This window comes from Struthio camelus, chromosome 5 (assembly GCF_040807025.1).
Source record: "Struthio camelus isolate bStrCam1 chromosome 5, bStrCam1.hap1, whole genome shotgun sequence".
Taxonomy (NCBI): Eukaryota; Metazoa; Chordata; class Aves; order Struthioniformes; family Struthionidae; genus Struthio; species Struthio camelus.
In genome coordinates this window covers 44,206,657-44,222,943 of record NC_090946.1, presented here as the reverse complement: position 1 = coordinate 44,222,943, position 16,287 = coordinate 44,206,657, and the positions used below count along the sequence as shown (strand labels likewise).

Genomic DNA, 16,287 nt, shown 5'->3' with positions numbered 1-16,287 from the left:
CAACAACAACAAAGTTACTTTTGTGTCTTTGCAAAAAAAATAAAAAATAAGAAGCAATTGCACTGATGTAACGCGCTTGAATTTCTCCAAGGTATTCCGGTTAGATGTTTGATAATGACTTAATTCCATATAAGTGAAGATTCCAATCAATATATCACTCTGTAGATGTATTATTACTTGGATGATTGATAATCTCAAATTTTACCAGTGTGCAGGGGAGGTATCAGTGAGCAGTAAATATTACTAACAAGGACCAAACTCTTAAAATATCTAACAGTCTAGATAACATGAAATATTTGCATGTAACATTTAGGGATGAGACTCAGATTTGTGGGGCAAATAACGATATCATTTTGTTTAAATATGGTCGCAATTCATATAGCTAACAAGTTGCTTTTTTTAGCAGCTAGAAGGCAAGGTACGCTGCATGTTGGGACTGAAAAAAACAGACTAGTCAAGAGAGTGGTAGTATGTCTTGGAAAACAGCAGCTGGGAAAGGGAGGGTTATGAGTATTAGCTACACTATGAGTTTATGTACCACCAGTAATGCTTGTATATAGAAGAAATACCAAGGTAAAGTTGTTATTTGACCCTTTACAGATGCCTGGTAAGGCTATTACTAAGAGAATGTCCAAGTCTGGTGTCTAGACTTCTAAATGTGAAGATACTGGTGGGGACACTTTAGTGGAGATTACAAAAAAGGTACAGATACTGGGAAAAGAACTTATTTATAATGATGGCTGTTATGGCTGGATTCAGGTCCTCTGCCTTATATCTGAACTAATTGTCCAGGCTCCCTTTATAATCAGTGGAGAGAAATGAACGTTGCAGGATGATATGAATTACGGTCTTCTGTTCCCCCATTCAGTATACAGGGATCCTAGATACCTGTTTATATTTACATGAGAGGAATGTTGTTCTTGTGTTGTAAAGGTGTATTTGTGAGATGACTGCCTAAAAGTATGTTAAGAAAGGTCTATTTGATGAGGGCCTTCTGATTAGAATTAGAACTCTAAATCAAGACTTTTACAGCACTTGACTATGTTAAGGTTTAATTTCTGGACTGCATACTTTTTTGAGCAATATAACATTCTAATTCATCTCATGGTTGTGATGAGAATAAGGTTTTGTAATTAAGATCCTGAGAAAATACATGTTAAGACAGCTGGTCAACTTCAATTTTGATAAAAAAAAGTATTTCATGACACCAAGGAGGAACATCAGCTTGTTCAGCCCGTTTTACTGAAGTGTAAGGAGAGAGGTCTTAGCATGTAGGAAAGTGAGACACTTACCAGGAGACATAGCTTTTCAGTCTCTCCACTAATTAATTCTATACTATTGACTGCAACACTTAGGTATAAAAGAAAAAGAAAGTCATCCCTGCATCTGGACATTGCAGTGGTCAGCAACAGATGCTTAAGGTAGAGTAAGAATAGGACAGAAATGTAATAATACCTCCCTGGTGTGCTTTCCCCGTCTCCAGAGAGCTGTACCTACTGGACTTCCTAAGCTATTGATTTTATCGTTTATTTTTAATAGTCTTTGGACTTGATCCAGTGGTCACCCCATGTAAACTTTTAGCATTCTCGGGACTCCTGCAGCAAGGCGCTCTGCTACTCGATTGTGTTAGCTGTAAAGAGCTAGTTCCTTTGTTTACTGTCTTCCAGTGTGACAAATAGGGTCATCATATGAAACAGTAACGCTACTAGCTTAAAAAAAATACATTTTTCCTTTTACCTTTCCTTGCTATCTGTTATTTTTGTAAGCCTGAAGCATGTTATCCTCCTCAATCATGTTTTGATATTCCTCTCTGAACCTTTTCCAGTTCCAGTAGAGACTGAGGAGCAGTGCACAGTATTAAAGATACAGGCTCACCACAGACTTGCACAGTGGCATAATGATGTTTTTAGTTTCCATCTTAATTCCTGATATTTGACCATACCTTATCATCGAGACACTGTTTTTATTTTGTACTCCTCTGTGTTTGGTTGTTCGCCTAGTTGCCTCCCCAGCTGTAAAGAATGCAGAGAAGAGAAGCGTATGAAGACAAAAAGAAAATATGAGCTAGGACGTAAAGTTAAAAATGTTTTGGAAAAGGAGAATAGAAATGAATGTGTCTAGAGTACATGGATTTAAAAAAAGAAAAAAAACTTTTTGAAATCTTTTCTTGGCTGACCACTTGAGTTAAACGTTTATACCTGGCACGTTTTGATAATGCAGCTTTTGACGCTCTTGACTGTCACAGTAGAAACAAATTTTTTTAGGCCAAAAGTTCTACAGGACCTTAATGAATCCCATTTCCTCAGGTCTTTTCCTCCAAGATGAAGAAAAGCCGCAGAGAAGTGGCTCAATTTTCAAACAAAAAATTCTTGAAAAAAAATTTTTAATTAAATTTATTTTGTATTATTATTTTCTGCAGCAGGTCTGCTATTAGAAGTATCTAATATTAATTCAGGGCTGCATTTTTCTATAACTGTTAGGAGGAGATAGGCTCTTTCATTAAAACATGAAGTTCTTTTCTATAGGAATTTTGCCATAGAAAAGACCTAGCAATGCATGTTTATCAACAACAGGAAAACTATCTTCAATGAGTAAAAAGCCTCTTTTATGTAATTTATTGAATTTTTTTAATACATGTTTTTATTCATTTATATAGAAACTGTGTCCATTTAAGATACCCACATTGCAGATTAGATGCAGCAGTCATTAGGGGAGCGTATACGAATTGCATTTTTATTTAAAAATCGTCTTGTGTTGTTCATCTGTTCAGCTCTGTGCTGGTAATGCTTTGGAGACTGGACAACCTGTTCCTTTACTTCACATGACGGAATTCTTTCTTCTGCAGCAGCTATTTACTGTCTCTGGAAAGCGTTCAAGTCCTGATACCCATGGTGATTATTTGACCGTCAAATACAGGTTGTTATATTGGTACGTGACCAGTAGCTGCTACCTGAATAATTTTTAACCTAATCATCCAAATGGCACATCATGTAAAGAAGACAAATCTGTACAGTTAACTACACTGAAAATAGCTTGCTTCAGCACTCCAGTTTGTATGACTATATGCAAATGTGCATACAGGAGAAGCTATGCATTCGTCTGCAACAACGAGCTTTTGCTTTATGGAAGGTTACCATAACACGTCTAAGAAAAAGTGCAAAATAAGGCTGAAGTGTAGTTTTGGTAGAGTAGTAGTGGGATATCACTGAGGTGTTTGAGAGGATAGGTTCCTTTCAGTCTCTTTGCACAAATATACTTTTTTTGCTGATATTTTAAGACTATTTCAGCTTAATTTTCTGGCAGTTTTGCTACTCTTTACTCATACGCTTAGTTCAAATGGTAATAGTTGATGTTCAAAGAGGTGTCCATGTGTTTTGATGTGACTTTGTGTTTCACGTAGTTTTACATAGTCTTAAAGCTAAGGTTTGGTTCATAGACCTTATCAAGCTATTTAGTGGTGCAGGAGCCTAGACAAAGTGTCCAAGGAAATCCTTCCCAATCTCTGCTATCATAGGAAGCTTTTATCATTTAATCCCCTTCATAAACTGATCAAGATGCATTTATAAAAGCAGTTAGGTCACTTCTCACTGCTACTACTATAGAGTTATTTTAGAGCTTAATTTTCTTTGAGCTTTTATTTTAGAGCTTAATTACATAGTGTCTTGTTTCCAGCCTAGATGTATTCATGGCTGATTTATCTCTGTTTGTTCTTTGACGATGATGTTCTTAAACCTGAATAAATTTCCTCCTGCTTTATCCACATGTTCCCTAGAGCAATCACGTTTCTCTAGACTTTCATTTTACTTGGCTAGGCAAGGCAGGCTCTCTTCGGCCTCTTCTTATATTGTGGTCTTTTTTCATTTCTTGTGTGATCCTTGCAGGCTTTCCCTGCAGCAGCTTCTAGGTTGAATTTTTTTCCTGAACACAGGCATCTGAGATGCAGAGTACGTAGCATTTACTCCGTCCCAATTGTCAGGTTTTAAGTCTCACCTTGTGGCAGAACTAGAAATTTATGCTGAAAGCAGTTTTGACTTCCATGTTGTACAGAGCCTTTTCTTTATTTTAGCCTAGACTAGTTACAAGATATAAAAATTTTTATTTTTATATCTGGGGAGTTGCCAGTGCAGGCAAAACTCTAGCATAATGTGTATATTTATATGTATTGCCTACATGTGTTTTCTCTATAAAAGTTTTCTGTAATATAAGTAAAGGTATATTTATATTGCACAATGTTTTTAATTCATCAAGCAGTTCAGGATGGAGATGGCAAAGCTATCTCAGGTTTTGGAAGCTGCATAGTATGCTGGTTGCAAATGAGTATGACTCGGTATGACTGTGCTGCTTCTGGGTTTGCTCTCTCTGCCATAAACTGCTTAGAGAGTTATAAACATCCCAAAAAAACAAGTTACTCTAATTGAGGAAGGTGAAAAAATAAGGTACCAAAAAGATGTTTTGGGTTTTTAAATAATGACGGAAGATCTCTGTGGCATCTACAGGACATACCAGTGGAGTAATATTTCATTAGTCTTATATGGATGTTCGATTTATTCATAATTTCCCCACTCATGACTAATTCAGTCTCCCCAAACTTATACCAATATTTACAGGATACTGTGCAAGAGGTTAAAATAACTTTGAATCTTAATTGATGGCTGACATTTACCTCTGAACACAGTATTGACTGTTGAGGATTTGCACAGGAATTTGGTAGAGAGCAGACTTTACGATACTGCTGTGAGCATGTTTCTTTCCTCATGTCTTACATGCTCTGAAATCTTAAATGGAAAGTATTCAGGAAGGGCAAGGTAATAAAATACCATGTATCGAGGAATAGAGTAGAGGTCCGATCAGGATAGGGGCTTGAAGAGGTGGACAGCTGTCTGAAGACTAAAGCTTAATTTTAGGGTGTAAGTAACCTCAAGGAGAGAAAACCAACTCTGAAAGCGTGTAATGTATTGGAGGAAAGTGTAGCAAGAGTCAACAAATATGACTTTAGAAAGAATTTGAATTAAAAATGAGACAGCCACATTTTTAACACTGCAGGTGATTATTCACTGGAAAAATTACTGCTATCCACTGTGGAACGAGAGAGAGTATGTCAGTATCTCTGTTTAGTGCCTTTAAAGATACAGTTCTTGAGGGTATTCCTCAAATATTTTTCACTAAGTCTCTCTGTAGTAGAACAGCTTGTATCATATTACTGTTCAAGTTCTAATACATTTTATTTTATGAATAACAAGGAGTAAATATGTGCAAGATATCCTGCAGTGAGACCAAGTGTACTGCTTTTAATAAGCTAGACTAATAAATATCTACCCATTCAGCATCAAGTTTTGCCTTGTAAGAAATTCAGGCTCCTGTATTCAAGTCTGTTCTTACTAACACCAAAAGGTATTTAATATTTTTTAAAGATTTACTGCAATCTCTCTGTAATAGTATAGTATAGCCAGAATGGTAATGTTTGCCTTCAATGCAGTTATATCTGTTAGCATTCCCCTGAATTTGTCATTTCTGTGAATTGTTGAATTTTCAGTTAGGTCTGTAATTTTCTATTTCTGTGCACGTATGGATTCATTCATATATGCAGACCTGCAGTGTATGGAAAGTGATGATGTGGAAGGACTTACTTTCCTTGTAAGATACTTGACTTTTGTTTATTGACAGTTTCTCTTAGATTTTCCTTTCAGGTATTGCATATTTGAATTCAGCTCTTCAGATATGTGCAACTTTGTTTATATGTTGCTGCGTTCATGATGCTGTACTTCTGTCCTCCGACAATATAGTCCACAACGAATGATTCACAAGTAGTCTTTAAAACTAATCTTTTATATTGTTTACCTTAATTTTTTGAATGTGCTTTTCTAATGCAATTTTTTGACATAAAATTTGGCTTTGTGTGTATGTATATATAGTTAAACAAATACAAGATTTATCACAAATAATCTGCTATTCACCTAGTGAGCAATTTTTCTAGCCCTCTGTCTCTCTACCACCTCCACACCTTAGCTAATTTTAAGCTCAACTCTTAGCATTTCAAATTTAGTCTTAGCATTATTGTTCAGCCCTTAACTGTTAGTTAAGCAGTTCAATGTTTCTTGTATTTTATTTTTTCCTACAGTAGTTCTACTTTCATGTTTCCTATCAACACGTTTTCATCATCTTGTTCAACTTCCTGATTTTGTTTCAGCCTTTTACAATTAACTGATAAACATCTGACTTGTCGGAACATTTATTTGCTTTTTTCGTAACAAATTAATTTACCTCCTTTGTTTAGGACGGTTGTCTGTTGTTCACATTTTAATATATAGGTTGGTGAGTTTCTCGCTTTGGGGTGTTTGGCTTCCTCATTTTTATTTTTCTTGAGGCAAATTGACTGTATTGAGCTCAACACAAAAGAAATTGATTTCATTGTAAGAGCTACTGTAAGAGGTGTATCCTATTTTTGTCCTGTTCAAGCAGAGGGGCAATGCTGAATTTCAGCCTTCTTATTTAAATGGATCTCATTAGAGAACTGAGGAGCAGGAACAAAATTCTGCTACCACTAAAGACGTGCTAGTTACTCTAGTGGAGCCAGCAGTTCATTTCCAATATAACAACTAAGCGTGAAAGTATAGTTGCTGTGCAAGGAGTAAGATGGACTCTTTTTGTTTTTATTCTTATATGCAAGAACACTGGAACTATTTTGGGGCAGATGAGAACCTGGGTCCTGTAGCAGTGAGCATAAGAAGAGAAAAACCAGAAGAAATCAAAGAAAATGGACCTCAGTACAACTACCGGATCATATTCAGAACCAGCGAGGTAAGCAGTACAGGAAAGGTAACAGTAAAGGTAAAAGAAACTAGCAGTGAGCAGGAAAAATCAAATGGTGTATGTGGAGTCTGTGGGCTTTTCAGGGTGAATAGATTCCCATCTCTTCTACGTATATACTATCCAGGAATCACCTGACCAGGAAACGCAATATATTTACGTCATTTGGAATACGGACAAGTGTATCAGTGAGTGAGTTATCCCATAACATCCAACACAGAAGGAAAGTATTTGTGGGGATTGTTTTAGTTAAAGTTTGAGAAATTTACTGGAGCTTTATTAACTGGAGACAGGCAGAAGAGGTGCCAGTTTCATGTGTGGCAGTGGGTAGACTGGAGAGAAACATACTTCTATACTTTGAAGTACTCCACTAGAAATAGATAGGGGAAATGCAGAAAGTAGGGCCTCTAGTCACATGCAGGGTCTGGGCTTTATGGTTTCCTTCAAGTAGTAGGTCTGTGAAAAATTGCAACTGGAGTCTTTTCATCCAGCTTTAATTTTTGCTATTCTATTTTTTTTTCCCTTCTTCAGATACTAGAGGGATCATGTCTCTTTTTCTTCATCATTATTTTTTTTAAGTGAAATAAAACACAAGTATGCTTTCTACCTTCAAGCTTGGGAAATTTCGTATCCACTTTTTTTTCTTGTCCTATTCAAGATGCTATCCCAAATTTTAGTACTGCTTTTAGCAAAGTTACTTTATAAGTTTCTGCATATTTTCATTTCTGCTGAGAATAACTTTACAGCTACTGTAGTGAAAATGTCCAGACTCTTGTAAAATTAATAGACTATTGCATCAGAAAGTACTGATGTTCAACAGTTAAGAGTATCATCTGTGCTTGCGTTCATATGTGTGCTGCTGTCTTTCCGCTGTCCGTAAACTTCTCTTACTGGTAAAATTCTGGAGAAGCAAAGATGCAACCTGAAACGAGTGATTGGCTTCGCATAAGTCAGTGAAGCATTCTGATCTCCTCTGAATCTTCCTTTCTCAAACAAACGGCTCTTCAAAGAGTTTCATCAGTTACAATCGGAGGGTAATAATTTTAAAGAGCATTTATCCATCCCTGCTGATACAGTTTAAACCGTTTCTGGTTGAGATTTAGCCAACGTGTAGTAGGTATTAGTTACTAGGTGAGAGCTGTTCTGTTACCTCCCATGTGTGAAGTGGTTAAACCGACCTCTCTCCAGTTTGTAATGAACAGTATGTCTCAGTCGCAAAGTCATCATCAGAAAGGGAAAGGAGAGTAAACGCTTCTCTTATTGCTAGAAATCGTACCTCTAGCTTGGAATGAAGGTATATTCGCTAGAATATATGGCAAAGGTTGAACCACAAACTTATTTTGTGAATAAAAACAAATCTGTGTTCTCTAGAGTAGTAAGCCGGTATAAATGAAGATAAATTATTCTGGTGGGGTTATCTCTGGTGTTGTAGGGAAATATCAAGTTTTATTAGAAACATAAGAATAAAGAAATCATTAGAAAAAGTTAAAAAAAATAAAAATAAAAAAATTGCAAAAAATAAATACCGTTTTTTTTCCTGCTGTTTCTTTCAGCAGCCTGCTTAGTTGGCATTTTTACACACAACCTGAAAAGCCATTGAAACCATGACCTTCTGGTATAGTCATTTAAGAAGCTAACAAATTTTTTTTTTCCTTGAGGACGTTCAGATGGATACTGAGCTTAGTTTATTATATAAGTATTCAAGTTAAATGCAGTTCAGTGGACAACTGGGGCTCTACTTAAACAAAAAATCTGCGAAAAAAAATTGGACGGATGAGCTTTTGAACATTATTGCTAGTTTAAATCTAGCCAGTTACTATTGCAAAAGCTGTTCTGTTACCCTCTGTATGCAAACTGGCTTTTTTTGGCTACTGTCCAGTTTTCTAGCAAAGAATGTCCAAGTCACCAAATCAAATTCAGAAGGGGAAAGCAGAATAAATTCTTCCCCTTTTTCTCATTGTGTTATGTCTAGGCTAGAACTGAAGTCTGTTAGCTATGAAATGTGGAAAAAGTCTGAATTACAAACTCTTTCTATGAATAGATACAAAGTTTAGTCTCCATTGCAATAATCCTAGCACTTTCTTGTCGTGTTTTTGCCTGGATTCAGTTAAAAATAAAATCCAAGATTTTTTCCAATTGTCTATTTCCTGGATTTGTTTTTACATGCTGTGTTTGGTAGAAGTAGCCCTAATAGATGTTTTCTATTCCATTATTCCTGTTTCATTGAAACCTAAATTGATTTGCTTAGATAAGAATATTTACTAACCAATCTGTACATTCAAGATACTCATTGGAGGTTTGAGTAAATTAAGATGTACAATAATTTTGTTTCTTGCTCTATTTATTGCTTGCCATTTTCAATACAGCTACTAGTTAATATTCCTTAGGAGAAAGGAACAAATACTGATGTTGTAGATAGTGAATATATTCCTTTAGTGGCCTCCTTTCACAAATTTTTTTTGTGCATAGTGACACTGAAGAAGTTGAACATATTTGATAATCAGTTTTTTTATGATTTATGAATAAAAATGACTGTTGCCATATGCTAAAGATTGAGTTGACAGTGTCCAGTGAATGCCATATCAGGGCCTACTCATATGTGAGGACACAGTACTGTAGAGGATGAATGGCAAAGTCTAAAAAGATAATTAGGATGATTTTATGGATTTTCTGTACACAAGATACTGTTTATAGTAGCAGTGTTCCCAATGAATGATGCTTCCTGGTATTTAATAATTGATAGAAGGGAGAAGTTCGTGCTTGATTGCATCGAGTTCTACTTGCTCGTCGTTAAGCACACAAATTCTCTCTACCTTTGTTTATATTTAGACTTTTACTGGACTGAAGGAGTTGTGGGAAGCCGAGAAGTTGGGGGGGGGGAAAATGTGTGTTGCTCTTGAGTGCATAAAAATTAAAAATATTCTCAGTTGTAGCTATTCCTAATTGCTATTGTTGTAATTTCATAGTAAAATAACTTGGGTTTTGTTTGTGAGTTAACCTTTTGTAAAATTCTTTGCCATTGTTCTTTTTTGTATTTATCTTACAGTACTTGAGGAAAGTGCCATTTAAAAGATGGAAAATAGTCTGTTTCCATAGAAGGAAAACTATTAATGGTAAATTCAGATCAGTTTGCCCTCAAGGATTCATTCTCACCCATGTTACAAGGACCTTTGTTCTCACAGTTGGAGTCTTGTAGCCTAATGAAGTGCTCGTTCTAACTCCTCACAGCTACCAGCCTATTTGGGATTTTTCACTGAATGCTTCACCTTTCAAATATAGCTCAAATACCATTGTTAAGTGTGTGCAAGTATGTTTTATTCATAGTTCCATCATTAATTTTACTTTGACCTGCTACATGGAATCATGTAAGACAATTGAAAACTTCTCTTAATCTTCAAGCATTAGTTGCCTATAAAACCTAAATCCATGAAGTCATTTGAATCAGCTGACGTATTCTGGCTACTGTTAGCTGTCAGGATGAGTGATGTTTTGTGTGTCAATATCTTTTTCACGCAGCATGAGTTACTTAATGTCCTCAGACTCTATGGAGAATTGGAAAGATAATATGTTTGCTCCATGATTATTGCTCATCAGCCTTTTCACAGAATCCAGAACAGTTGGATGTGGGAGGGACCCCTGGAGATCATCTGGTCCAACCCCCCCCTGCTCCAGCAAGATCAGCTACAGCAGGTTGCCTAGGGCCATGTCCAGTTTTGAATATCTCCAGGGATGAAGACTTCACAGCCTCTCTGTGCAGCTTGCTTCTCCAGTGTTCAGCCACCCTCTCAATAAGGAAATGTTGACGTTTAGCTGGAATTTCCTGTTTTTTAGTTGCCTATTGCCTGTCGTCCCGTCACTGGGCGCCACTGAGAAGAGTCTGACTCTGTCATCTTTACATCCTCCCATCAGATATTTATAAACATTGATAAGATCTTCCCGAGCCTTCTCTTCTTTCTCTATTATATAAAGTGTTTTTGTTTCCTTAGCTTATGACGTTAAGAGGCTCTGTGCTGGAAGATGCTATCCCTTCAACTGCAAAGCATTGCACAGCCAGAGGACTTCCCCTAAAAGAAGTGCTCGAATATGTGGTTCCTGAGCTGAATATCCATTGTCTCAGACTGGCCTTCAACACTCCTAAAGTTACAGAACAGCTTATGAAGTTGGATGAACAAGGGGTAAGTGCCAAGTCATAGAATAAGAAAAAATTGTCTTAAACTGGCAGATCACTGCCTGACATGCAGAACTATCCTTTAATTTTATGTAATTTGAGTCACTCTAGTAAAATGCCCCGTTTAAACCAAAGCTTATCATCTGTAGGGAGACTTGCATTGCATTATCTTTCCCCCAAATTTTGTGGAATATTTGGTATGCATGAGATCAAACTCACTGCACTGAGTCATCTAAGCAGTGATTGAAGTAGATCTTTTTTGCAGCTTTTTAAAATCATAGTTATGTAAAATCTTAATTCCAGCCATCTTATTGCTGATGGGGAAGGGTTCACTTCGTTAATATAAATCATAACTAAAACCTTGTATAGTTTGATAATAAGGACACTGTATAAATACTTTCAATAGGTTATCTGCAGTTGTCTGTTCATTGTGGAAAATATTGCCAACAAAAGAAGATTAAGCTCTCAGACTAATGTTATGGCAGTTGTCCATTTTAATTTACTTTAAAAGAGATTAAGTGATTGTTTTTAAGGCTGTGGTGTTTTTTGGCTTTTTCTGATTTTCTTCTTATTAATATTATATTATATAAAACGTATCTACTATGTAGAAACTTGGGATATTTTTATGTATGTTTTGCTGTAATATTTAAGTCGTACTGAGTATTTGTATTTGGCACAGCAGATACCGGGGTGATTCCTATCTTGTCTTTTTTTGTTGTTGCTGTTTGTTCCCCTCTGTCCCCTCCACTTCTTCTACATTGCAAAATATTCTAAGCCTACAAGCCTTCCTACAAGTGATTTTCAATTACATGGTAGATATCAATCCTTTAAAAATAGGACCAAGGTTTGTTAGCAATATTAGGGGCTTGTTGGCAGAAAGAATTCTGTAACTCAGACTCAGCAAAATGAAAGATCGTGAGTAAAGTGAATTTTATGACTAACAACTTTGACAGTGACATTTAACAGGTCTTTTTTGAGTGCTGAGACTGTCTGTCTTCTCGTCTTTCTGCTGCTCGTGATCACCTTTTTCTGTGCAGAACTAAAGTCTATGTTGTTATTTGTTCTAGCTGCCTAACACTGAAATACAGACACTGTAAAAATGAAAAAGAACTAATCATTATCAATCCAAAAAGGGAGAAAGCATAGATGTTTTAAACAAATTTATCAGTGAATATCTTTCATGATGATATTGTCAGCCTTCTTGTTAGTAGTTTAGTATACTAATGTGTGGAGAACCACTGTCTTCAGTTTTGTTCCTGCCATAGGCTAATATTACTTAACACCCCTTCAGTTTTTCTGTTGTCAGACTGTAAACAGTCAGTCCGTAGCTGCTCTGTCTCACTTAAGCTTTTATAGGACTCTTTGCCCTTCCCCTCTGCTTTATCAACTTGATGAGTCCTAATTTACTTAGTCATTCTTCATGTAGAAGTTAAGTTGTTCTATACTGCTGATGACCCTTTTCCCTTTCTTTTTCCAGTTCTTTTCCAGTCTCCTCCTCCTCTTCCTGTTCAGCATCTATCTTAAAACAGCACACTGTTTTGAAAATGGGGCCAAACTCATTTTAGTATTTCTGTTGTTGTTCTCTTTTCCCTTCTTAATAATTCCTTATATTTTGTTTGCCTTATAGTTGTTACTGAGTGTTGAAGTGATCTTTTCATGAAAGCCTAAGATCCTGTTCCTTAAAAGTCATTGCTATAGATACAAAGTTGGGTTCTTGTCAACCATGGGCATTGCTTCGAACTTACTTGCACCGAGTTTAATCTACCAGTCTCGTGTTCAGTTATTCACTGTCCTAAATTCCTTTACCTGGACTCTTTATCTCTAATAACTTAGTGAAATCAGCAGACTTAATCACCTCTCTATTAATCAGCTGTTTCAGATCACTAAAGTTTGCATTGAATACTATATGTCAATGCTCACATCCCCACCTTGCTTTACTGATCATTTAATCCACTGCTTTCTGTCTTGTAGCCAGTTATTTGTCGAAGTGAGAGCCTTTGTTTTCCCATAGCCTGACTATTCAGGATTTTTAGGACTGTTTGAAGGAGGATTTGGTTGAATGTCTTTTGGAAATTCAAGTGCGTTTTGTATGAGTTGCATCTCTCATATGTGCTTATCAGCTTTTCAGAAAACACTGATATGAGTCAAGAAACACAAGATAAGGTGAGGGGAGATGCGAATACCTTACAGCCTGCTAAAAGAGAGAAGACGTTTTTCAACATCTGTGCTCCTCAGTATAGCTTTCTTTCACGTGATTACCTTATAGGTTGGAGGCCTGAATGTTGTTAGCCGTAAATGCTGTCTCTTGATGACAGCAGTGTTTGAAAATACATATTTAGTAGTTATGATTTGTTATCTGAGCCTAAATCTAACCTATCCCATCCAGAATCAAGTTTCTGTCAGGCTATAACAGTCAAGGATATCTTGACTCGGCTGTCAATCGCTTCCCATAGTTCTCTGTTTCAGTAGTGGGAAAAATGGAATTTAATCTAGCATGGCTCCATAAATGAGCCTTCAGATTCAAAGGTCAGTACATTCCAGATGTGCCCATCAAGAACTTGAAGTCTGAATATAAATAGCATTTGAAAAAATTTCACGGAGGGGAAAAAGCTATCAGAATTTTTTTTCTGAAATTATTTCTATTAAATAAGTAGTTGGAAAAGAGTTTTAGCATAATTTGCTCAAGAACGTGGCAATGTCTGAAAAAATATGAAATTATTCTTATTTCATATCCTGTGTCATTAATATCCCACAATATGGCGTTGTATGTTTTTCATTGCTACTTACATGGTACTTTTGAACATTATTAAGGGCAATGGATAGTTAAAATGTATTTTCTACATCAAAGTATTTTTCTGTTTTTGTGGTAATGAAACAGTTTGACACTTTAAACAGAGAAAGATGAGCACACTCTGTACTAATTAGAAGCTGCATTCTTTATCAGTTCCAGGCTAATATAAAAATCTGGATAACAGCTGCTCTGCTAATTAGGTACACAAAAAGTTTATCACTCTTTCTTTTCGAGTGTCACACTGTTTCATTACAGCAGGAGCAGGTGCCTTTTTGATATAGTAAATAGGATGTTTTGTAGATTTAAGATTCTAAGAATATACGATGACCTTAGCCTGTCTTCTGTCTATCACAGACTGTTATATTTCACCCCATAACACCTTCATTGAGCCAAATACACGTGCTTTAATAAAACTTATTTTTCCAGAAAGGCACCAGTTTCGACTAAGGTAGACTATCTTTTTTATTAATTATTGAGTGAGGTTTTAAAGGAGTTGATTGTTTTCATGTTAAAAAAAAAAAAATTGTATTTATTTCTTATTATCTGATTGCACCTTTCAGACTTTTTCTTCTATTCTCTTTCTCTGCTACATCTTTAGAGTTCTTTCATGAGACTCCTTTCCTGTAAAGGTTTTTATATGCTGTGATTAAATCATCTGTCGGTCTTGTTTGTGATAAACTGAATGGATTGTACTTTTAAAGTCTCTCACTGCAACATAGCTTATCTGAAGTTTGTATCATTTTTATGACTGAGCTTTATCTATCCTAATTTTCCAGTATCTTCAGAACGTAGATACCTGCACTGCATATGGTCCGATATCACCAGTGCAGAGGCAGGCAGCTCTTCTTGCCCTAACCTTGTCCAGGTGTTGCATGTCAAGTTGCGTGTTCCTTCCGTCTCCTTATACCATAGTTAAAGTCATGGTTGCCAACATCTGCTGTTCTGTGCATATGGCCTGCATGGGTTGTCCCTAGCTGTACTTTTTATTGGCTTTATTAAAACGCCTTCATATGAATGGTTCTGTCTTTAAAAAGGAATCCAACCTTCTGTAAGGCTGCACTAGCTTTGTAGTTAATTACCATCTGCTAGTCTTTGTCTTGAAGGCAGAGTTCATGATAACTTATTTTAGGTGTACTTCCACGTGTCATTTTAAAATTTGAATATCATAGGGCAATTACTGATTTATCCCAGTAGAAGTTTATCTTTATGGTGATTCCTCATTCACAGAAATATTGTGAAGGTGTCAGCCGATTTTTCGTATAACTCTGTATTTCCAATATAAAATTGCTGACTGGTTAAGTCCAAGAAATGCTTTGCACGGCCTTTCACTGAGTGCTACGTAAATACTTGAAGTACACTTCTTGCACATCTATAATTACATAAAGACTTTTTATCATTAAGATGAGGCTATTTTGGTAAGAGTTGTACCTTGGCATAATTCATCCTTCAGCCTCTTCCTTCAAGTTGTACACTTTTAAGGACCTTGGATTTAGTAGAAGGAAATGAAGTAATTGGAACTGCATGCCTTTCTCCCCTTGGATCTGCTTCCTTAATTCAGAAGTAACAGGTCATTGCCCTCATGAAACTTTTCTCCCCTTGAAGTTCAGCAAAACTAAGAACATAGGTAGAAGACTTCATATTCTTTGCGTGGTGTTTGCTAGTTCCTCAGGCTGACATTTTCCAAGGTATGAGGAATAGTCGGGTGGTTGCTCGTGAAAGCTGCAACTCGCATTCCTGTTTATGCCTTGGAAAATCTTTCTCCTGAAAATCTTTTTCCTGAAACTGAAGCTTAAACAGTTTAGGTTTGCTTGGTGGGAATGGTTTTCTTTGTCCTCAAATATCCGAGGTAATGCTTGTTTAAGTAAAGTTACTAGAAATTGTCGTAGTTAGCAGTGCAGCTAAGGCACTGTAGTTCCACGAGGCACTTCTATCCATCGTTATCTTCCTTGGAGTAAGTAAAGAGCATATATGGGCCATCAGTGTTGCCTGAACAGTCCAAAATGGGACCTGCAGCTGATAATATGGAAAGTGATGGTAGCAGGTCTGGAAAAAACAGCAGCAGCATTGCTGCCTCTCACCACCCTTCCTCTCTTCCCTTCTCTCTTTCTGACCTTTCCACATACCAGTAGTAGCTGCTCCAGATTCTCTGCGGGAGCAGATAGCTCTGTCGGCTGGAGGTGGCATGTTTGGCTGCTGTGAGGTAGTAATGCTTGCAGTGAGTGGGATCACGTAGTTCCGTGGTTAAGCTAAGGTCACGGAAATGTACCCCCAGACCCGTATCTGGCTCCTGGGATTCCTGAGAAAATTTAAATCTTAATCAAAATTCCTCACACATCATGTCTTGGCGGGGTAGGGAGGGGGGAACCCAAACAAAAACAAAAAGCATGCTATCCAAATGTATCCGTAGTGTTTGGAGCATTGCATGTGGTGGTGGTAGTTCTGAAATTTTTCTTTTTTAACTGAATGGAGAGTTCAAATAGATCATCATCATAATAATAAATTGTAATGGTTATTTGCACAT

At 36.6% G+C, this 16,287-nt stretch overlaps 1 protein-coding gene across 16 annotated transcripts in view; it reads left to right on the top strand.

Annotated features, from left to right (window-relative positions):
* SIPA1L1 (signal induced proliferation associated 1 like 1) overlaps positions 1-16,287 on the top strand; it is a 229,065-nt gene that overhangs the window by 152,006 nt on the left and 60,772 nt on the right. For all 16 annotated transcript variants that reach the window (XM_068946113.1, XM_068946100.1, XM_068946115.1 and 13 more), the window contains 2 exons: positions 6,668-6,798; positions 10,794-10,982. In XM_068946113.1, coding sequence (XP_068802214.1) covers positions 6,668-6,798; positions 10,794-10,982 — 320 coding nt within the window. The remainder of the gene's footprint in view (positions 1-6,667; positions 6,799-10,793; positions 10,983-16,287) is intronic.